The 24,258-nt window shown below is 47.1% G+C and overlaps 1 protein-coding gene across 3 annotated transcripts in view; it reads left to right on the top strand.

Moving 5' to 3' along the window:
- Positions 1–24,258, top strand: part of SNW1 (SNW domain containing 1) — a 111,636-nt gene that overhangs the window by 67,873 nt on the left and 19,505 nt on the right. For all 3 annotated transcript variants that reach the window (XM_029597669.1, XM_029597668.1, XM_029597670.1), the window contains exons 4-10: positions 6,591–6,686; positions 6,773–6,879; positions 13,182–13,286; positions 13,606–13,675; positions 21,473–21,538; positions 22,927–23,043; positions 23,583–23,724. In XM_029597669.1, the coding sequence (XP_029453529.1) occupies positions 6,591–6,686; positions 6,773–6,879; positions 13,182–13,286; positions 13,606–13,675; positions 21,473–21,538; positions 22,927–23,043; positions 23,583–23,724 (703 nt within the window). The remainder of the gene's footprint in view (positions 1–6,590; positions 6,687–6,772; positions 6,880–13,181; positions 13,287–13,605; positions 13,676–21,472; positions 21,539–22,926; positions 23,044–23,582; positions 23,725–24,258) is intronic.

Below are 24,258 nucleotides of genomic sequence, written 5' to 3'. Positions count from 1 at the left end.
CTATGCCTACTGACTTACGCTTGGAACTGTCTCCAAAAACCTTTAAACAAAAGCTCAAGACATGGCTATTCACAAAAGCCTACACATGATCTGCACATGTTCTTGCTTTACTCCCTTCTCCCTCTCCTCTTTACCTCTACCTCCTCTCTCTCTTTTCCATTAAGTTTAACCTCGGAAGACGACACCCCCCTTTTCCTCTAACCTCTCACACCTCCTCTTTACAACAGCCAACACTAGGCTCTTTCCTACCTTTTTCACCCTAGCTCCTTCCTTTGCATTTATAAAACTGAAGAATTTGCTCATTTGCAGCCCCACTTGTATATAATCCCTTCCCCTCACACCTTTCTCTTTTCCTCCCCTACCCAAATTTTTATCCTCTCCTTCCCTTGCCCCCCCTTATTCTCCCTTGACTCTGTTATAAATTGTAATGTTATAACTACTTTATATAATATTATCATTATATATCTACTTATATTTTATAAATTGTTTTGTTGTTGTTACATTTAACAGTTTTTAATGTAAAGTTTTCTCAGTTGATTTTCTTACTGTTTTATGTAAAACGCAATTGCGGATTTTGTTCTATGTACACCGACGTGATATCTCTGATGAGCGGCGGTATATAAAAACCAATAAATAAATAAATAAAATAAATAATAAATTTATCCTTCTTACCTCCTTCCTGGAAGAAAAGGATTGAGGTCTGATAAAGGATCAAGATCATTGACCATAAACATTTCTTCCTTAACCAAATCTCCTGGAATTGTGAAACCTAGTCCTGGACGAGAGATCACTGGACTAACCCTTGGACCTATCCTCTGGAAGCCTCAGAACGTTGGCTTCCCTACAATCCTTCACCATTTCTCAAGGTTCTCTTTGGACAGAAGAAGTCCCTTTAAAAAGAAGCTTTGTCAGATTTGTCTTAGATATGGAAACTGCCAACCAATTACGCAGACAAAGAAACCCTCTAATGGCTATTATGGACATCATGCCTCTAGCATATGACTTCAGGAATTGGAGTAGGCATCTGCCAAGCATGTAGCTTCTGGTTCCAACTGAGTGGAGTCATCTGGTGAGTCCTTCTGTTCCTGCTTTGCCAGAGACAAGCCAGATCTTCCCACTATACAACTGCATGCCCTTAGCAGTGCCATGGTAAGGGTATCAAATGCTTGCTTAAGCTTGAACGCAGCACCTGTCTCTGTCAGGATGGTGGTCCTCTGGGTTACCAAACAGATCACGTCTTCTCTGTGAAAATTAAGTTTATTCTTTTCCTGCGGATCCAGTGGATGTAAATTGATAAGCAAACACCCTCCTTTAAAATTTGCTTCTGGAGATACCCACTCCAGATCACTGAAATTTTTACCACCTTATGAAGTGGGAAGAACTTTGATGGCTTTATTAGGTTGACCATAAAAAGAGTCCTCTCATCTTCTGAAATGTGCAAAGTCTGCAGTGACTGGATAATTAGCATTACTAGTTCCTCTTTAAGAAAGAGACATAGCAGAAACCACCATCCTCGCTCTCAGGCAGATAGTCACATTCCTCCAGGGAAACCTCTGAAGAAGACAGATCCTCTTCCACTATTTGCTTTCTCTACTCCTCTCTAGGCCTCTTTCTGCCTTGAATCCCTGAAGGATTTGAAGGCACTGGGGAAGCTGATGCAATCCCTCATGATCACTGACCAGGCTAAGAAGGAGAAGTCCCCCTTGAGGAAGGAGATTGAACTGCCTCATTAGAAGGAAGCCCATAAAGAGAACACACCATGGTTCCTCCCTCATGGACTTCAAGGTTGAGGGAGTAGGGCCCAGACTTTCTTCACAACGTGGATTTAAGAAAGCCATTGGACCTGTCTCTGCCATGCAGTCTCCTGCGGGAAGAGAATCGATGACTACCGTCCAAATCTCGGGCCCCGTGTTTGCCATCGCAATGCTCTGGAGCTCCTTCGAGCCCCAGCAGCACTTACCTCCCCTTGCTCGTATCTGATGCAGAATACAAGTAGTGCAAAGTGCGGTTTTCTTGCCATGCTGTGCCAACCCCACCATTAAGTACAGCCTGCATCTGCCTCCTCAAATAAGGAAACACAATCTGAAAAACTAAGTTGTTTTTTTTCAGTGACTCACCCTGGCTGTCACCCGGTCAATTCCCGACACTTAGCAGCCAATTCATCCTCTGCCGTGGCCTGTATACAACTGCTGAACAGTTTCTCTTTCTCTCTCTTTTTTTAAAACACTTTACTGCTATCCAGCAAAAATATTCAGCTGTCTTTAAGAAGATTTACCATACTGGGTCAGACCAAAGGTCCATTATGCCCAGTATCCTGTTTCCAACAGTGGCCAATCCAGGTCACAAGTACCTGGCAGGATCCCAAAAGGTCAATAGATTTCATTCTGTTTATCCAAAGGGTAAGCAATGGATTTTCCCAAGTCCACCTTAATAATTGTTAATGGACTTTTCCTCCAGGAACTTGTCCAAACCTTTTTTAAATATAGCTACCCTAATAGCTTTCACCATGTTGTCTGGCAACGAATTCCAGAGCTTATGTATGCTTTGAGTGAAAAAATATTTTCTCCTATTTATTTTATATGTACTGCTTAGTAATTTCATTGTATGTCTCCTAGTTTTTGTTCTTTTTGAAAGAGTAAACCCCCGATTTGCATTCGTTCATTCCATTCCACTCATGAAGACTCTCAGCTCTAGCCTTTCTTCATCCCTTTTATCATTTTGATTGCCCTTCTCTACCTTTTCTAATTCAGCTATATTATTTATTATTTAATTGATTATATTCTACTTATTTAGGAGCTACAAAGCAGATTACATTCAGGTACTAAAGGAGAAGCACTGAAAAGAGAGAAACTTGAGAAGGGGAGACAGAAGATGGGAGGAGGGAAAAAAGATATCTCAACCTAGAACTCCTGAGAAACCACTTCTGGAAGCCCCTGGTCCAGGCTTGCTCAAGGCTTTCTGCTCAGGAGCTAAATCTTGCAGCTTTCTGTCCAAGGACCCTATTCAGTTGAGGGAATGAGACCTTGTCTTTCACCTCAGGAGTTTCTCTGAAACTTTTTCTTTTCAGCCTACCAGCACCGGGAATGCTTGCCTACCATCTGCTGGAAACAGAGAATACTGGCAGGTTGAGATCAGCATGGATGCATATAAGGAGCAATATCAGCAAACCTGTTTTTCTCTATCTCCATCTGTTGGTCGGTGGGTATAACCCAATTGCCTGGACTGGTCTGCCTGGATGAAGAGGAATAGATCTTTTTCTGTAAGCGAATGGTTCTGGAAACCATTTTTCAAGACCCCCCTATAGATTGTGTTTTCAGAATATCCTGAATGAATATTCATAAACTATATTTTTGCATCTATTAGCTCTGTTTGGTGACCTCAAGGACAACCCAATCCTCGAAACACACCTAGCCAGTCAGGGTTTCAGGATATCTATAATTTATTTATTTATTTATTTTGTATTTTTTATATACCGAAGTTTAGCTATAAGCCTTCACTCCGGTTTACAGGTAAAACAACGTATTACAAGAGGAGTAACCACTGATATAACAATGTAACTGGTGTAACAATATGTATGGTATAACGTTATAACTGGTGTGACAATATATATGGGCATGTTCTGATTAAGTAATCGAATTGGTTATAGTCTAACTTACTAAGTAGCAACATCGAAACATAGTGAATAGCTATCTGTAAATAGTTAACATTTTTAAAAAATCTACACAGTGGGTTAACGTCAGCAGTAATATAACTATCCGTAATCAAGATTAGCTGTCCGTGATTTTATGAAGTGGTCTTAATTGTTTTTGTGTTTAGTCAATTCCGTCTTTGAAGGCTTGTTTGAAAAGCCATGTTTTGAGTTCTTTTTTAAATGTTTTGGCGTTGTTTTGTGATCTTAGTTGTTTTGGTAGTGAGTTCCAGAGTTGGGGTCCGGCTATGGAGATGGCTCTTTTTCTAACATTGGAGTGTTTGGTGGTTGAGATTGATGGTATGTCTAGTTGTAATTTGCTAGTGGTTCTTGTATTGCATTGGGATACATGTTTTTTAATAATGTTGTTTAGGCATGTTCCTTCACTGTTGTATATCGTACTGTGTAATATGGATAGGGTTTTGTATTGAATTCTCTTTTCTACAGGTAGCCAGTGTAGACTGTTTAGCACAGGAGTGATGTGATCAGATTTTTTGTGACCGGTGAGGATTCTGGCTGAGGCGTTCTGCAGTAGCTGGAGTGGTCGGATAGAGGCTTTGGGTAGTCCTAACAATAGGGAATTGCAGTAGTCGAAGCTGGTGAATATAAGTGATTGTAGAACGGTTCTGAAATCGGGGTGGTACAGTAGAGGTTTTAGTTGTTTGAGGATTTGTAATTTGTGGAAGCTTTCTTTGATTTTGGTTGCGATGTGCTTTTTGAGGTTAAGTTCTGGGTCTAGCCATATTCCGAGATATCTCACGTTGTCTTTTAATTTGATGTATGTGTTGTCGATTTTTATGGAGTGATTTGCATTCAATCCTGAGTTTTTTCTCTCTAGCAGAATACATTCAGTTTTATCAATGTTTAGACATAGTTTCATGTGGTTTAGCATGTTTCTTATGGTATCTAGGTAGGAGGCTGAGAGTTTCATTGTATCTTCGATAGTGGTTGTTATTGGAATGATTAATTGTATATCGTCGGCGTACATGTAGTATGTTACGCCGAGACTTGAGAGGAGTTGGCAGAGGGGAAGCAGGTATATATTAAAGAGTGTGGTGGAGAGTGCTGAGCCTTGTGGCACTCCGGTTTCGAGAGGTATGGCATCTGAGGAGTGGTTGTTGATGTTAACTTTGAAGTATCTGTTTTTAAGGAAGGATGTGAACCAGTTGAGAGTTTTGCCTGACAGACCGATGTCAGTCTGTTTATTAGGCTTCTATGGTCTACCATGTCAAATGTGGCTAAGAGGTCGAGTAGTATGAGGATGTATCTTAGATTGTTGTTGATGCCTCTTATTATTGAGTTTGATAAGTTGAGTAGCAAGGCTTCTGTGCTGTGATTTTTTCTGAAACCGTGTTGGGCAGAGTGTAATGATTATGTAGGAGATTAGATTTGCATGCACTGCCTCCATTAAAAGCAAATTTATCTCCTATATATTCATTGTGGATCTCCTGAAAATCTGACTGGCTAGGTGTGTCCCAAGGACTGAGTTGAGAAGCACTGCATTAGAAACCTTGGCGTTTGTGTTGTGGGAGGCGTTTCCATTCTGTATGCAAGCAGCATAAGATATGGGAAGGCACATGCTGATTGCTTCATTCTTTTGTGCTATAGTTGGTCAAGAGAGAACCAAAAACCCTGTGCATACCTGCATTTCCAGCGAGCAGATAGTAGGAGATGAGTGAAGTGCCCTGGACTGGGCTGCTGTCGTATTGTTTCTGGGACTTTGCAAGACCTAAGACTTAAATAATATTATTAAAGTAGGCCCTTGGCATTGCCAGCCTGAAGTTGCCTGTATTGAAATGATTTTCCTAAGTGTCTAGCATTGTTTTATATATTGCTATCTTAGGCTCTAAAATAAGCTTTTTTACGAGCCTCCATAATTCTGTGGGGGACCATTTTCTCCCATATATTTCCTTCTGTGTCCTGTCAGGAAACCACGTTGCATGCATACACTGCCGTCTGGTAGTGCCTGGTGCTCACCAGCCAGGAGCCATAAACCTGGAAACGATCCCAAAAATTATGCAAGATATTATTTAGCAACAGCCAAAATTGAAAACGGCCACCCCCTGAGACACTGAAGGAACAAAGAGTCCGTTGTATGGCATAAAATAAAAAACTGGTGCTTTGGAATAGAATCTCCATATCTCCTTTGGGACCAATGATCATACATTGCCCCTAACGCAGTGAAAATACCCCAGTGCAACTGAGTACCCGTGGGATGGAATGATAGTCCCGGAAGAAAAAGAAAATATTTTACAAGTTTGTTCTTGAATTTTGTTTTTGATTAATGGGCACTGATAGAAAAAGCTCACCTAGATGTCTCATTATTTTAGATATTATTTAGAGCCATGAAGTTAGCAAATAACACATTTAAGACTAATCGGAGAAAATTCTTTTTCGCTCAACGCACAATAAAGCTCTGGAATTTGTTGCCAGAGGATGTGGTTAGTGCAGTTAGTGTAGCTAGGTTTAAAAAAGGTTTGGATAAGTTCTTGCAGGAGAAGTCCATTAATGGCTATTAATCAAGTTTACTTAGGGAATAGCCACTGCTATTAATTGCATCAGTAGCATGGGTTCTTCTTAGTGTTTGGGTACTTGCCAGGTTCTTGTGGCCGGGTTTGGCCTCTGTTGGTAACAGGATGCTGGGCTTGATGGACATTTGGTCTGACCCAGCATGGCAATTTCTTATGTTCTTACTATCAGGGCCTCCCTGCTTCCTTCCCTCTCCCCCAGGGACCAGGAATGTCAGCCCCAGAACTCCAAAAAGTAGAGACACAAAGTAGTTCCAGCACATTTGGCAGCCTGTGTCCAACGTCTTTTTTCTTTAAAGCAACAGCAATAAAGTTCTTGATTAGTGAGGAAAGACTACAGATTAATAATGGGAAGTGTCTGTAATGTATTCCAGGTGATTTACAGCAAATACACAGACCTGGTTCCTAAAGAAGTTCTGAATGATGATGATCCCGATCTGCAGAGACCAGACGAAGAAGCTGTAAAGGAAGTAAGTATCAGATGCAGAGGTGACTGTGGCTGTGCAATGTTCCTGCGAGGATGTGCAAATTGCTTCACGCTTGTGTCTCATTACAGTTGACTGAAAAAACAAGGCAAGCCTTGGAGAAATCAGTGTCTCAGAAGGTGGCTGCAGCCATGCCAGTCAGAGCTGCTGACAAACTGGCCCCAGCTCAGTACATCAGGTCAGTAAAGAGGAGTGTTTTCTATATACTTCTTTATGGAGGGCGCTTTTCCAAGCACTGTGTACAGCTGTGTACAAGTAATAGGATTATAAGGGCCATGGGCTCGGTGTTTGCTCAGAGAAATTCTGTGATCTGCTGAATCAGAGGAGAGTGCAGTTTTTGGAAACCAATGGATTGCAAGATCCGAGGCAGCCTGGTTTTACCAGAGGTAAATCTGGTCTTCGCAGCGTCCAAGACGGTAGTTTTTTGAGTGAAGCTGTGAAAGCATAACACTATATCCCGCAGTTTACCGTCATTTCTAGAGCCAAGAGCCCTATGTGCCCTTTCGAGCTTAATATCCAAATTAGGGTCAGCTATATCCCCATCTGGGGGTAGTATCACCCAGTAGCAAAAAACAACATATCCTCACTGCCACCTCAGAAGCATTGATGTAAGCAGGGGACTCCGGTACCCCCCAGATACGAATATTACATCTCCGGGTGCGATTTTCTAAATCTTCCAGCTCAGTGATAGCAGTATTTATTTATTTATTTATTTTATTTAAGTTTTTTATATACCAACATTCAAGACGATAGTCCCATCATGCTGGTTCACATGAAACAGGAGTGCAAAATAAACTTAAACTTGAACAATAGTGCGGAAAAGCAGTTACATGTAACAAGGAAAAATAGAACTTGGAGTGAGAAGGAAAAAGGAAAGGAAAACCAGCTAATTACATATAATTACATTGTAAGAGGTAGCTAATAGTGATATTGATGGTGATGTGTGTTGATTGTTAGGAGTTAAATAATATTGGAGTTAGGAAAAGCCTGCATGAACAGCCAGGTCTTGAGTCTTTTCTTGTATCCATTCAGTATCCATGTGATCTTGTTTCTGGTGGAGAGTATGAATGGCCTCTGCATGGCTTTCAGTCCGGAGGTCTACCTCATCCACCCGTTTTCCAAGCGCCGCAAAGTCCTCCCTCAAATCTGAAATAGATGCCAAGAGTTCCTGTTTATGAGATTTAAGGTCCGCTCTAAATTCTACAAACCAGCCCCTGATTTCATTCCGGAGCTGTGAGACAAGCGCTGGGGGCTCGAGTTCCGCGCGATCCGCGGCACTGCAGGCATCTTCAAAATTTACCTCGGAGCTCTCCATTGCGGCCTGTACAGGCCCATCAGTAGGGAAGTCCGAGAGCTCCGCCAGTACTTTGGAGAAGGAGAACTGCTTTAAATCCGCAGTCTTCTTTTTTGCCGCCATCGTGGTGCATTTGGAGGATAATGTGTCTAGTTACAGCGGGAATCACGTTGTTGCAGGCTGGTTTTAAAGATTAAATAATAGATCTGGGAGAGAGAGCCCGGGACTACACGTCCATCTCCGTTGCAGGCAGAACAGCGCGCCCCTCCCCCCCCAACACACATATTCCAGTCTTAACTGTGTTTCCATGCAAGGTTCGATGCTTCAGAGGACAAAACGTACAAGTAAATGGCATCTCAGGTTACAGGCTACATGACATGACTGTGGCACTGGGTAAGTACAGAAAAGTAAATCAAAAAGACAAGATTTCAGGTTAAAGACAACAGAGACAGAAACAGGTTCTTACCTGCTAATTTCCTGTCCATTAATCCTGCTGCACCAGTCCAGCCCCTGCCGAGTGGGTTGTTTCCCCTACCGGCAGATGGAGGCAGACAATACTAATTCTTATTGTGATTTCACAGCCACTATTTAGGGGTGGTGCCAAGCAACAGGAAGCCAGTGACCTTCTGACAAAGCTTCAGATCAAACCCCCTCCATAAAAGTGAGAAGAAGTTTCCCTACAACCAAACCAAGAGGAGGGGGAAAAAAACAAAACCATGAAGACAGAACATAGCAACCAAGTCTCAAGTTAGGACAGGCTGCACAAGACTCTGAGATGAGACGGTCTCACCCCCAGGTGGGTCCTGGAATGGTGCAGCAGGTAAGGAAATTTCATCCTGCTACACCAGTCCAGTCCCTGATGAGTGGGAGGCACCAATGCTCCATCAACATGGGCGGGCAGAAGCGAGAACTGCTCAGAACACCCCAGTACCATAAGCCGTGTCCTCCTTTGCCATCATGTCCAGCTGGTAGTGCTTCACAAAAGTATGCAACGAGGACCAAGTGGCCCCCTCAAATGTCTGCTGGCATAAGTGTGTGCCCTGGATTATGCTTGGACCAACTCTGGATGCCTCTTGTCCTTCAAGCATATAACACGATTCAATTGCTTCCTTTATCCAGTGAGCCACAGTAGCTCTCGGTGCCACATGTCCCTTATATGGACCATTGACCAGAACAAATAGGGGCAGATTTTCAAAGGCTACACGCGTAACCTGAGAAAATCTGCCCCTGCGCGCGCCAAACAAGCCCTGGGACGCGCGTATGTCCCGGGGCGTGGCGGCAGTTCGGGGGAGGGGCCGAATCCCCCGGCACAGCGGCCTGTGCTGGGGGGTGACAAGCCGGCTCGGGCAGGCATAACTTTTGAAATAAATGTAGGGGGACGATTTAGTTAGGGCTGGGGGGTGGGTTAGATAAGGGAAGGGAGAGGAAGGTGGGGGGGTGGCCGAAAAAAAGTTCCCTCCGAGGCTGCTCCGATTTCGGAGCGGCCTGGGAGGGAACGGGGAAAGCCATCGAGGCTCCCCTCAGGCTCGGCTCGCGCAAGGTGGACATGTGTGCACCCCTTGCGTGCGCTGAGCCTGGATTTTATAACATGCGCGCGGTTATAAAATTGGGTGTAGATTTTAAGATCTGGCCCATAGTCTGTCAGATTAACGGAAGGCATTAGTCACCTCTAGGTAGCAAATAACCAACCTTTGCATAGCCAAACACTAAACAGAATGATACTCTGCTCTGCATTCTTCCCGGGAAAAAGCCAGAAGGGTGATGGTTTGATTGATATGAAATGGAGAGTTCATCTTTGGGAGAGAGGATGGAACCAGGTGGAAAATCACTAAGAATGGATGACAACAGGATAAGGCCTGAAGCTCCAAAACATTTCTCACGAAACAAATAGCTACCAGAAAAACTACCTTCAAGGACAGATCCTTCAAGGAAATCTGCCTCAAGGGTTCAAAGGGAACCTCCGCTAGGGCCTTCAAGACCAAATTAAGATCCCAAGGAGGGATGATAGGCTGAAAAGGTGGATGCAACCGCTCAACACCTCTCAGAAACCGGGACACACCCGGGTGAGCTGCAATTGAAATACCACCCAGCTAACATGGAAGAACATAAGAAAATGCCATACTGGGTCAAACCAAGGGTCCATCAAGCCCAGCAACCTGTTTCCAACAGTGGCCAATCCAGGCCATAAGAACCTGGCAAGTACCCAAAAACTAAGTCTATTCCATGTTACCATTGCTAATGGCAGTGGCTATTCTCTAAGTGAACTTAATAGCAGGTAATGGACTTCTCCTCCAAGAACTTATCCAATCCTTTTTTAAACCCAGCTATACTAACTGCACTAACCACATCCTCTGGCAACAAATTCCAGAGTTTAATTGTGCATTGAGTGAAAAAGAACTTTCTCCGATTAGTTTTAAATGTGCCCCATGCTAACTTCATGGAGTGACCCCTAGTCTTTCTACTATCCTTCTGAAGGCCAGGAAGGCACCGGGACTTGATGGTCTCACAGGGGCCTACTATAAAAAACTGGTGGCCACTCTTGTTGGCCCTCTGACTGAGATGTTTAATTCCCTTAGGGGTCCTGTAGGTTTGGCTGCCCATGCTAATGTTGCCGGCATCACCGTTTTAGCCAAGCCTGGGCGGGGTCCTGAGCTTTGCGGATCCTACCCTCCAATATCTTTGATAAATCTTGACCTAAAGATTTTATCGAGAGTCTTAGCTGAGCGTCTAAAATCTATTCTGCCAGGCTTGATTCCTTCACGGATAGCTAGTGATAATATTAGGAAGGTCATTGATATCATTGATTGGGTATAGGGCAAACAAATTCCCGCAGTATTGTTGGCTATTGATGCTGAAAAGGCCTTTGACCTTGTTCACTGGCCTTTTCTCTTCCATGTCTTACAAAAAATGGGGTTTGGCATATACTTCCAGCATTGGGTGCAGGCGCTCTATGACTCCCCGAAGGCTTGGGTGAAGGTGAACGGAGGTTACAGTTCCTGTTTTGATATTCAGAGAGGTACTAGGCAAGGCTGTCCCCTCTCGCCTATGCTCTTTGCCCTTTTCCTCGAGCCCTTGACCTCCAAAGTGCGTCAGTCTTCCAGAGTCACTGGCGTGGAACTTGAAGGTATACATTGTAAATTGTCGCTTTTTGCGGATGATGTCCTTTTTACTTTGACTAACCCTTATGATTCTTTAACAGTGGTAGTGGGAAAGCTTGAGGCCTTTCATAAAGTAGCCGGGTTTCGAGTCAATCATGACAAGTCTGAACTGTTAAATCTCACTCTGCCCTCGCTGGAAGTGGATCGCATATCTGCAGCATTTCCCTTTCGCTGGGCAAAACAAACTATTAAATATTTAGAGGTCCAGATAGGGGCTAGACTGATGGAGCATTTTGATTATAATTATACCCCCCTATGGCGGAAAATTGATCGGGACCTTCAAAGCTGGGGGCGAGAACTTTTCTCATGGATGGGGCACATAGCGATTTTGAAAATGAATGTCCTCCCTCGGTTATTATATTTGTTTTCTACTTTGCCAATATTAGTCCCAAAAGCGATACTAAAAATCTGGCAAAGAAGTTTTTAGATTACATCTGGAAATGGTGGCCACCCAGGGTTTCGCGGGCTGTTCTTTTTCTTCCTCGTAAGCATGGGGGTAGGGGGGTCCCAAATCTCTCCTGGTATCACGGGGCAGCACACATGCGGGCGATTGTTGATGTCTATCGTACATGTGATCTAAAGCAATGGGTACGGTTAGAGCAGGCAATGATTGGGGTAATGCCTTTACAAGCTTTATTTTGGCAACCCAAATCTACCTGGAGACCTCTCGATTTTATGCCAGTGGCTGTACGGGCCACGATCGCTAATTGGTGTCAATGGAAAGCTACCATGGTGGGTTCCTTTCTCTATCACCAATCCTCTTATCTTTTCCATAATACTAGTTTTTCAGCAGGCCCTCACCCTATACCCTGGGCCATCCACAAATGGATGGCCCAGGGTATAGTTACTGTCTGTCATTTTTGGAAAGAGGGTAACTTAATGTCATCTCAGGACCTCCAGGATAGATTTGGAGGGGATTTACGGGACTTCCTGGGGCTGGCTCAGGTTAGGCATTTTTTGCACAATTTATCGGTTACCCAGGCGGTCCACCCCACTAACTCTTTGTTTGAGACCTATTGTGCACATGCTGACAAGGTTACGAGGGTTATTTCTAAACTTTATGCCCTGTTGAACCTACAATCTCCTTACTTATTTTCTCATATACGGGCATGGTCGGGAGACCTTCGGGATGTATTAACTGATGATAACTGGGATATTGTGTTTCAGCAAACTGCTGAAAGCTCCATTTCCTCTGCAATCCAGGACCATTGCTATAAGTTGCTGTTTAGGTGGCACTTGACTCTGGTGGACGTGCCCTCTAGTGCTTCCTTTCTGGGCCAGTGTGCAACAATGGCTGCGGATTGTTACTGATAGGGATGTTCCCCTGCATTCCACCCAAGTGTTGCTTCTTCTTCCCAATGAGGACCTGACTAAGCCTATGCCATCTTTTATATCACAAGTCTATATTGCAGCCCGATGTGAACTTGCCAAAGCATGGAAATCACCTCACTTACCATCGTTGACTGCTGTGATCCACAGACTTCACTCGTGCTATAGGATGGCTCATCTCACTGCTATTCATCGAGATCAGATGCCTGCCCATCGCTGTTCTTGGGGATCCCTTTATCAAGTGGCTTGCCACTCACTCTAAGCCAGGGGGCTCGTGAGAATCCTATCTTCTCTTTTATTTTTATCTTATCCCTTTCTTGTGCATCTTGTTGCACTAGTCTAGACTTGGACAAGTAGAAATAAATACCCAGAGTCTCTCTTGTTCCTTCATGAGATTTATTACGAATTCTATACTCTTGACATTACATTTTACGTTGTATGCTATTGTCGTACTGTTTTGACCATTTTGCCTACTTTTCACCTTGCTGTTATCATCATGTTTTCATTTCTATGATATATGTTTGACGAAGAGATGGGAGGGGGAGGGGGGATTATGGGGGGTTTATACTATGAAAACCCTATTGACTTACGTGTCTTTTTTGTATAACATTGTTTTGTTAATTATGTCATTAAAACTTTACATTAAAAAAAAAAGACTGGAATGTGCCTTTCAGGAGCTCTCTTGCTTGCTTCTTTCAGGTATACACCATCTCAGCAGGGTGTTGCCTTTAACTCTGGAGCGAAACAGAGGGTGATTCGTATGGTGGAGATGCAGAAAGACCCCATGGAGCCTCCCCGATTCAAGTGAGTGCCTGCAGAGAAGGAAAAGTACAAAAGGCAGAGGGAGAACTGGGCAGGAAGTTGAGAAGAGATGAGATTTCTAGGTACATTTTCATGGGTGATCTTGAGTCATCTTCCAGAGGATGGAAGAGTTAGCATCCTCCTCAGAGAAACCAAGGCGTAGTGGGGTGGGAGGGTGTTTTGTGTGTGTGAAGCTTGTGCTGCTGCTGTCTGTGTGTGTGTGAGGGAGACTTGCACTACTGTTGACTTTGCCGTACCTGTTGTGTGGATATTTAAAAAGTAATTGGAGTGTGTGTATTAAAACCATTACTTTTACTTTCAGAATTAACAAGAAAATCCCCCGTGGACCCCCCTCACCCCCTGCGCCGGTCATGCACTCGCCGAGCAGAAAGGTACGTTGGCAGAGCTCCCATGAGCATGGGATCAGCGATTGGTGACCCCAGAGTGACGCATCATCGCAGCAACGTGGTTTCAGAAGATTTAGGCCCCAGTGTTATCCCTTCGACAGTAGTAGTCTAGTTTCAGCAGCTCAGCTAAAACCGGCAAAATGTACCTCATTGATTGAAAAGAATTGGAAGAAGCTGCTGTGCAAACAAGCAGGCTAATGCCGCATGGCTCGACGCGCGTCCATAACCCCCGGTGCAGAACTGTGGTTAGGGCGTCCAATCAAGCACGTAGGTAATAGCACTCACCACGTGTAAATTCATGTTGATGAGGCTATTACCTATTTCCCCTGAAGCAAAAAAAAATGTGCGCCCGACATGCACGTTTTAACCCGCAAAAATAAACGCCTGCCCGGAGCAGGAGCCCAAGCAAATTGCAGAAAATACTACTTTTCTGTTCTTTTTAGGTTCCTTTGATTTAATATCATTGCGATATTAAGTCGGAGGAACCGAAATAGGAGAATTTAAAGGAAAAGTAAAAAGCGTGCCGGGGGTCAGGTTAGGAAAAGGGATGTTCAGTTAACGAGCGTCCGTTTTCCTAAGCGGCTGACAGCCACCTCGCCTGTGTTCCCGCTGCTAAGGAGGGGCTAGGGGCGTACAATTTCCCCATGCGCCTCCTTTCTACCGTGGCACCCGATTTAAATATTGGATCGGCGTGCGTTAAGAGAGTGGGTGCTCAACCATGAGCGCCTGTTTAACGCACGCCGATATTGCATCTATCTCCCCATCCCCCCACCAGAGTAAAATGATCTTGTATCACCCCCAGAACCGTTGCTGTGCTGCCTGATTCAAAGCCTTGTAGAGCTGAATCCCAACACTCGCCTGCCCCCTATCCCATATATAAATTGCTTTAGTTGCATGAACTGGTTCATTTTACTCTGGTGGAAGACTGAACGTGGTTTGGGCACCACAAAAAGGCAAAGCAGAACTGGATCACTCAGTTCAGAAAGCAGAGATGGGGATAAAATAACACAAGTATCCATCTAAGTAAGGGATTTCAAATGAATTGGGCCTCTTCTTAGCTGTTAATAAAATTGTTAGCTTCAGGGGTGACCAAAGAGCAGAAGGTCTGGAGCACTGCCCGGTTTGGTTTTCAGGATTTGCATAATGAATATGCATGAGATCTCTTTGCATACAATGAAGCTATGGTCATGTTCCCTGTACGTACCAGGATCAGTCCAGACTCCTGGGTTTTGCCCCCCCTCCAGCAGATGGAGACAGAAGTTTATAAACAAAAACTCCGCCTACATATAGGCTGGTGCCACCTACAGTCTGGCAGTATTCTTCTGTCTCCTAGCAGGTGGAGAGGGTGCAAAACCTACAGTCTGTGTTAGGCCTACGTTGGTTAGGTGGTTTTGAGAGCCGTACCTCCCGTTACCGGGATGGTGGTCTTTTTGGTAACCGCTGCCACCGCCGAATCAAGTTTTGGCAGACGCAAAAGTTCCAACACGTCCTCCGGCAGTGGATATAACTTATCCATAGCCTTAGCTACCTTGAGTCCCAAATCCGGAGTATCCCACTCCTTAAACATCAAATCCGATGCCGAGAAATGCAGTGGAAAAGCCGACAAGGGACCCCTGAGGCCCAAGACAACCGGATCCGTCTGACCCAGACGAGATTCTACCTGGGGAAGTGGGATTCTCAGTTCCCCCAGGATTTCAGGGATGAGGGGCCCTAGCTCATCCCTATGGAACAACCGAACTACCTTCGGATCGTCCCCATCCGTAGCGTGCAGTGTCCCTGCATCCTTAGGCTCCGGCTCTTCCTCCCCCTCAACCCCCCTCGGGGGCTGGGATGGGCAGTCCAGATCCTCCTCCGGATCCGCCAGCGCCTCCGACTCCGACGAGGAGAGCGAAGGCCCCTCCGCCCCCTTGGAACGAAGAGGCCTTGGCTTGGGCCTGGGCCCAGACAGCCCCCCTCCCCCCGTGTCGGATTTTGGGGCCTTGTCCGCTGGCGCTCCGCTCCCAGAAGCGGGGATCCCCGGAACTCTCTTCCGAGCCAGGCGGCGTGCTTTAAAAGCTTTATGCATGAGCAACACGAACCGCGAGTTAAATGAGGAGTCCGATGACCCCTCCTCCTCTCCCCCCTCCTCAGGGGAATCTTCCCCAGGAGACCTGGACCCTAACGGCCCTTCCTCACTTCCAGACACCCTCTGGGGGGACAAACGTGGCGGGTCACGCACCTGTGCGGTGGTCTGCCGGCCCGCGCTAATTTGTGCCGCCCGCGCCGACAAAATGGCTGCCGTTCCCGCCGAAACCGCTGTTAAAATGGCCGCCGACCCCGACGAACTAGCCGCAGACCGCTCCGTAAACGCTGACACCTCGCGGTCTTGCCTACTCCGCCGAGGCGCTGAGGCCATCGCCGACCCCCCTTCTCCGCCGCCCACGCACACAGAACAGAGGCTGTCGCGCGACAGCCGTCCCGCCGCGGACCCGCAGGCCCTGCACGATGCCTGCCGAGGCATCCTTCACACTGCCGCGGCGAACGGAGGCAGAGAGAGAAAAAAAAATCAAAGTTTCTCCCCGGATCGGCGGGCACCAGTCACCGCGAGCAAGCACAGCCTAGCAAGCACAAGCACACACACCACACACAGCACACAAAATAAATGAAAACAAATTTTTTTTTTTTTTTTTTTTTAAACTGCTTAACTTGGATCCGGAGCCGGCTGGGGGGAGTGAGCCGGGACCCCCGGTATCACCCCCAGCTCTGTGGAGCCGGTACGTGGGGCTCTCCCACTCCTCGGCTGCCTCTACCAGGGGGAACAGTCCCCTCAGGACCCTAACTTCCCCTGGGAGGCGGGGATTGGGACCAGCAGGCAAGCCTCTGCGGTCCCTTCCCACTAGAAAAAAACCAACAAACTTTCCTACCTTTTTTTTTTTTTTTTTTTTTTTTACAAAAACCACCTAACCAACGTAGGCCTAACACAGACTGTAGGTTTTGCACCCTCTCCACCTGCTAGGAGACAGAAGAATACTGCCAGACTGTAGGTGGCACCAGCCTATATGTAGGCGGAGTTTATGATCTCCTGCGCACTTCGGCACGGACCATGGTCTCGGCGGTAGCGGCGCGGCGACTGTTGTGGCTTTGCCATTGGGCGGCGGATGGTACCTCCAAGGCTAGGTTAGGCTCCCTCCCCTTTAAGGGGAAGTTGCTCTTTGGTAAGGAGTTGGAGGATCTCCTGGAATCCTTGGGGGAGAATAAAGTGCACCGTTTACCGGAGGATAGATACCGTTTCCGGGGTGCTCCAGCCGCTCGGCCGCGGTTTCGTGGGGGCCGTAGAACTCGGGCGGCGCGCGGATCGAACTCTTCGTTCCGTCACGGGGCGGCCCGCCAACAATCGTACTCGCAGTCCTTTCGTGGGCGTCGATTCGGCCGTCCGGGGGCCGGTCCAGCTGTGCAGGGCGGGAAGCCAGCACAATGAAGTGAGGCCGGTCCGTTCCTCGGTTCCCCCGGTTGGAGGAAGGTTAAGCCGGTTTTACGAGGAATGGGCCAAGATTACGTCGGATCAGTGGGTCCTAGAGGTGATAAAACACGGCTACGCGTTAGATTTTTCACGCCGTCCGGCTCCGGCTTTTCTGGTGTCCCCTTGCGGGTTTTCAGAAAAGCGCCGGGCGGTGCGGGAGACTCTGGCGCGGTTGCGCGACCTCGGGGCCGTCGTTCCGGTTCCAACCGGCGAACTCCGACAGGGCCGGTATTCCATTTATTTCGTGGTACCCAAGAAGGAGGGGACGTTTCGTCCCATTCTCGACTTGAAGAGTGTCAACAAGTGTCTAAGGGTTCCGCGTTTTCGAATGGAAACTTTGCGGTCCGTGATCGCGTCGGTCAGAAAAGGAGAGTTTATGGCCTCTCTGGACCTCACAGAGGCGTACCTGCACATTGGGATTCGACGGGAGCACCAACGGTTTCTCCGTTTTGCGGTACTGGGGCAACATTACCAGTTTCAAGCGTTGCCGTTTGGCCTCGCAACGGCTCCGCGCACGTTCACCAAGATTATGGTGGTGGTGGCGGCGAGACTCCGCCAGGAGGGGCTGTTGGTGCATCCATACTTGGACGATTGGCTGATTCGTGCCAAGTCGAGGACTCTTTGTCAGCTGGCGATTCAGCGGGTGCTGCACCTGTTACGCTCACTGGGCTGGGTGGTCAACCTGGCCAAGAGTCATCTGGTGCCGTCGCAATCCTTGGAGTATTTGGGGGCGGTGTTCAACACGTGTCAAGGCACGGTGGCCCTAACGCAAGAGCGTATCCTCAAACTACAGGTGCAAATTCGCAGGTTTTATTTATTTATTTTTTATTTATTTAATTTTATATACCGGCAACCGTTTGCACATCGTGCCGGTTTACAGATAACTTACAAACAAAGATATGTAGGCAGAGCCTTTACAAGGAACAGTGTTTAAAACATAGCTCAGAAACAGAGCAAAACTAGCAAACTTGTGGAAAGAGGGGTAGGGGTGGTCGAGACAGGGGAGGGGGCGGGGGGGGAGGGTGGGTGGGTGAAAAACAGGTACAAAAGGAGTAATATGTACAGGTACAAAAGGAGTAATATGTACAGGGGTCGAGAGATTATTGACGTATACATAGGTTATATTATTGACATCTATATACATTGGCAAATTGACATAGGTTATATTCTTGAAATATACATAGGTTATATACAAAACTGTATAGGCATGTAGAAAATAAGAGATTCAGGTGAGAAAATGGGAACGGTAGAGCTATGTGTCATATATTATGTGCTAGAAGTTAGGAGTGGGGTTTGTAAGGTTGTTGCGCAAACCGGTCCCAGTGGTCTGGGACTATCTGCAGGTCTTGGGCTCTATGAACTCCACGCTAGAGTTAGTTCCATGGGCGTTTGCGCATATGCGTCCCTTGCAGTCCGCGTTGCTCTCCCGCTGGAGCCCGGTCTCGGAGGAATTTTTCCTCAGCCTGCCGTTGACCCAGGAAGCCAAAGACAGCTTGCCATGGTGGCTCTGCCAGGAAAACTTGAGTCGCGGGGTTTCGTTGGAAACTCCGTCGTGGACGGTGGTTACCACGGATGCCAGTCTGCTCGGTTGGGGAGCAGTCTGTCTCGGTCGAGCGGTTCAGGGAACATGGTCGGCTCGGGAGGCGTCGTGGTCCATCAATCGGTTGGAAACTCGAGCGGTGCGATTAGCTCTGGTGAAGTTCCTCCCGCTTCTCCGCGGGCGTTCCGTCAGGATTCTGTCGGACAACGCGACCACGGTGGCTTATATCAATCGTCAGGGGGGAACCAGGAGTCAGCCGGTAGCGGCAGAAGCTCGGTCGTTGATGATATGGGCGGAGGCCCATTTGAGCAGTATCGCGGCTTCCCACATAGCCGGGGTGGAAAATGTCCAGGCGGATTTTCTCAGTCGGCATTGGTTAGATCCTGAGGAGTGGGAGCTCGCGGAGGACGCCTTCAGGCTCATTTGCGATCGGTGGGGCACACCAGCGGTGGACCTGATGGCCACGTTCCGCAATGCAAAGGCTCCTCGATTTTTCTCTCGTCGACGGGAGACGTTGGCGGAAGGAGTGGATGCACTGGTAGTTCAGTGGCCGAGGGATGTGTTACTTTACGTGTTTCCTCCGTGGCCGCTTATCGGACGGGTGCTGCGTCGCATAGAGCAGCATCCGGCGGAGGTGATAGTGGTGGCTCCAGAATGGCCAAGAAGGCCCTGGTTCGCGGATCTGGTGAATCTAGCGGTCGAAGGGCCACTTCGGTTTCCGTTTCTGCCGGATCTCCTACATCAGGGGCCCGTTTGTTTCGACCTGGTGCATCGCTTTTGTCTAGCGGCATGGCTTTTGAGAGGCAGCGGTTGAGCTCTAAAGGGTACGCGGCTTCCGTGGTGTCCACGCTGTTGCATTCCCGAAAGAAGTCTACGTCTCTGGCGTACGTGCGCGTGTGGCGACTGTTTGAGACTTGGTGTGTGCATCGCGGCACAGCACCTACCCGGGCGAATATTCCAGATATTCTGCTGTTTCTCCAGGAGGGGTTGGCTAAGGGCCTGTCCTGTAGTACTTTGCGGGTGCAAGTGGCAGCGCTAGGATCTTTTCGGGGGCGGGTGCACGGAGTTTCGGTAGCGCAGCATCCGGATGTGGTGCGTTTCCTTCGGGGGGCAAAACAGTTACGCCCTCCGTTTCGTCCTCCGTGTCCGTCTTGGAATTTGAATGTGGTTCTGAAAGCGCTGTGTAAGGCACCGTTTGAGCCTCTGCGACACGTCACTCTTAAGGACTTGACGCTCAAGGTGGTATTTTTGGTGGCTATGGCATCGGCGCGGCGGATTTCTGAGCTGCAGGCTCTGTCGTGTCGAGAGCCTTTTCTGAGGATTTCGGATTCGGGAGTCTCCTTGCGTACTGTGCTGTCTTTTCTACCAAAGGTGGTTTCGTCCTTTCACGTCAATCAGACGGTGGAGTTGCCATCGTTTGGTCAGGGACAGTCTTCGGATCCCTTAGCTAGGGACCTGCGGAAGCTGGATGTTCGGCGCGTCTTGTTGCACTATTTGGAGATCACTAATGTGTTCAGGGTCTCCGATCATCTGTTCGTCCTCCATGGGGGTCCCCGGCGAGGTAAAGCGGCTTCCAAGACTACAATTGCTCGTTGGTTGAAGGAAACCATTCGCTCAGCATATTTGTTAGCGGGGAGACCGTTGCCGGTGGGACTGAAAGCCCACTCAACTCGCGCCCAGGCTGCATCCTGGGCGGAATGCCAACATATTCCTACAGAGGAGATCTGTAGGGCGGCCACTTGGAAGTCAGTCCATACTTTTGCCCGGCACTATCGTTTGGATGTGAAGGCGCCAGGGCCGTCGGGGTTTGGAGAAGGGGTGCTTAGAGCAGGCCTCTCCGGCTCCCACCCTCAGTAAGGGAAGCTCTGGTACATCCCAGGAGTCTGGACTGATCCTGGTACGTACAGGGAAAAGAAAATTAGGTTCTTACCTTTTGCTAATTTTCGTTCCTGTAGTACCGAGGATCAGTCCAGAGTCCCGCCCAGTATTGCGATTGTCTGCCGGGAGAGGATGTGTGATCTGTGTGCTGTTTCTGGAATATGTTTGTTTGTTGGTTACCTCGAGTTCGGTACCCAGTTGGGTGGAGTTAAGCTTCAGTTTGGCTTAGTTTGGAGGTAATCTTCAGTGTTCTTTGGGTTATTTGTTGCGGGTTCTCCTGCTACTTTGACATTCAGTAATACTGCCAGACTGTAGGTGGCACCAGCCTATATGTAGGCGGAGTTTTTGTTTATAAACTTCTGTCTCCATCTGCTGGAGGGGGGGCAAAACCCAGGAGTCTGGACTGATCCTCGGTACTACAGGAACGAAAATTAGCAAAAGGTAAGAACCTAATTTTCTTTTAACTCCAGTGCTCCCAGGAAGAACCCACACTGTGCTGAGTATTCAGCAGGGGATGCTTGCTGTGATATCAGACACATGGAAGTGCACCTTTTGGTTTTTAAGGCACAAAGGGGTCCCCTAAGTAGTTAAGTTAGGGCTGGGGACACTGATCCTTCAAACAATCTTTTGTCCGCAGATTGGTCAAAGTTAAGTAAAATGTATGTGTGAGTTAGGCACATTATTGTCCCTGTTTATTTAGTAGGGTGGAGTTGGAATAAATCCTGTCCAAAAGACATTTTAAATTGCACTATGTGTGTTTCCACTCTGATCTTGAAGAGAGCATCTCATTAATAGCGGGGGATGTATAGTGTTGAGTGCTCCTTTCTGATGTGTCTAACATTGTCCCTTCCCTCTTTCTTACCAGATGACAGTGAAAGAGCAACAAGAATGGAAGATTCCTCCTTGCATTTCCAACTGGAAAAACGCCAAGGTAATGTAACAGGGACACTGAGAGCCTCTACCATGGAAACCCTGCTCCACTTTTGGGTGTTAACGTTTAGAAATAAAAGAGTAGTGATGAGTGGTACCAAGACTTCCAGTGCTAGTAGTCCCTTCTGTATCCTTCCCAGGAGCTTTGCTCAGATACATCAGAGGTGGGTAGTTTCTCTCCTTGATTCTAAAACTCTCCGGGAGGTACACGCAATAGTAACATATGAATTTGTTTAATCTTATTCCAGGAAGTGCTGTCAGTGTACACAGCATTGTACATTACACATCAGAGCGCTTTCTTTACTGAACTCACTACCAAAAACCTCACCCACACTCGCATCACCTCCTACTTAGTCTACTGTAACCTGCTCCTCCCAGGTTTCTCGTCTCTCTCCACTGCAGTCTGTTCCTAATCCATCTGATGCCTTATCTTCCTTCAGTGTCGTAAAGCCCATGTAATGCTGCTTCTACTCTCCTACAAGTGCCTGTACTCTTCTCACATCTCGTACTTCCGCTCCTGACACCCTGCTTTCCATCGTATGCCTGGTACATCCTCCCTCTCTGGCCATCTTAAACGGTGGCTCTCCCAGATCAGTCTTGCTGCTTTTATCCATGTTTTCTGCACAGGGTCAAGTTCCTGAAAGTGCCTTTTGTTTTTGCTCTTTCTCTTGACTAGCTTGCAAGCTGCAGAGAGCAGGGATGGCTAGCAGCGCTGTAGGAATTACTAGCAGTAGGAGTAGCACACAGGACCCCGGTTATTATTTTAAAGCCATAGATCACTGTCTAAAGGCCCATCTCCACAAGCTCATGCCTGTCACAGTACTGGGAGGAAAGATCAGCAGGATCAGTCTTCCTTTGTAACCAGAATTTGTGGAAATTCTTTTCATTAAAGATGGAGAAGATGGATGTGAGATAGGGCGGTGACTTGTTTGGGGAAAAAAATCCTGGGGCACTGGCAGCAAGATGTTGCAGACTCTCTCCATAAAAACAGGCTCTTTTTTCAGAAAGATCAGCTGTTCTCTACATGAAATGTTCTAAAGAAAAACCAGCTTGAAAGCAGCCTAAGCAATACGAATTCAGCATTTTGTGGTTCCTAAGAAAGTGCTAATTCTCCTACATTCCCTCTTCCCTCCCTACTAGCTCTCCAGTGGGTGATGTCTAAGGAGAGGACCCCTGGTCCTAAAGACTCATGTACATCTTCATCCTTGAAAAATTGTTCTGTTGGTCCAGTAAAAAGGCTCCTGATGACAACACACCCTCTTCCACGTAACTTTCACCCAAGTGTTCCCTTTGAATGCTGAGGTTTTCTTTGCTGATTTGGTATTGACGACGTTCGTTGTGCGAGAGCAGTGCCGCGGATGTGTCTTAATCCATTTCCTTTCACCACAGGGTTACACTATTCCCCTGGATAAGCGTCTGGCTGCGGATGGCAGGGGCCTTCAGACGGTGCACATCAATGAAAACTTTGCCAAACTGGCTGAGGCTCTCTACATTGCCGACAGGAAGGTCAGTGGTTCTTTCACCTTCCCTGATGTGAGTCTCGGGAGGGCCCACAAGGGAACGAGCATCCCAAATGTGCAAGGGGTCTGAATTTACCTCCCTGCTCTTCAGTGCTACCTTCTCTAATTGGGTAAACGTTTAACCTTTTTAATAGAGGATGCTAAGCCAATGAAGGGGACATGAGTAGGCTAGATGGGCCTTCATATGCTATGCTTAAATTCTGTTTCACAAATAATTGGGAAGGCTACAAATCCAGGTTTCAATGGCTTTTGTGTCAGGGCTGTCATATGTGTCTGACTATTGATTAGCCTTCATATGTGGCTTCTCTTTGATTTTCATGCCATTTCCTGCCTAGAAATCATTTTCACAGCGAGGGTGAGCAGACATTGAGACTGGTTCTTTCCTAAACTGACCACACATGTGACCATCTTTTTGTGTGAAACCTTCAGAGCTTTGCTGTGTAGTAGCTGTTGCCTGGGCGGCTTTACATACTGCTCAGTACTGCTGGTCCTAGTGATGCGTACCTGTATTTTGCTGCTCCCCAGGCTCGGGAAGCTGTGGAAATGCGTGCTCAAGTGGAAAGAAAAATGGCTCAAAAGGAAAAAGAGAAAAAGGAGGAGAAGCTGCGTGAATTGGCTCAGATAGCTAGGGACAGACGAGCGGGAATTAAAGCTCACGTGGAGAAAGGTAGGTTCCACGTTTCTGTCCTGCTGCTAAGACTAGCAGAGTGTGCTAATAGACGAACCCATGCTTTAGCAGGCTGAGGTATTCTACCTCCCTGGATGACTGCAGAATGGACATTCCTTTACAAGTTATCGGTGTTCTTCCTTTATTGCAGCGGTGATGAGATTGCAGAGGGCCTTTAGAGTGTCTGAATTAAGGGTGCTAGGGTAATCTGCTTTTCAATGTTCTTAAAGTTTTTCCAGTTGTCTGTTTTTGACATTAACTTATCAGTTACTACTGTTATGATGTGGGTCTATGTGGTGAGCCCTGCTAGAGTTGAAAGCTGAATGGACAGTTTTTAGAACATAAGAACGTGCCATTCTGGGACAGACTAAAGGTCCAACAAGCCCAGTACCCCGTTTCCAACAGTGGCCAATCCAGGCTACAAGTATCTGGCAGGATCCCAAGGGATAGAGAGAGTCCAAGCTGCTAATATCCAGGGGTAAGTAGTGGCTTTCTCCAAGTCTGCTGGTTAATAACTGTGTATGGACTTTTCCT

The sequence above is a fragment of the Rhinatrema bivittatum genome, chromosome 4 (genome assembly GCF_901001135.1).
Source record: "Rhinatrema bivittatum chromosome 4, aRhiBiv1.1, whole genome shotgun sequence".
NCBI lineage: Eukaryota > Metazoa > Chordata > Amphibia > Gymnophiona > Rhinatrematidae > Rhinatrema > Rhinatrema bivittatum.
The sequence above is the reverse complement of the archived record's forward strand: the minus strand, read 5'-3'. Positions and strand labels throughout refer to the sequence as shown.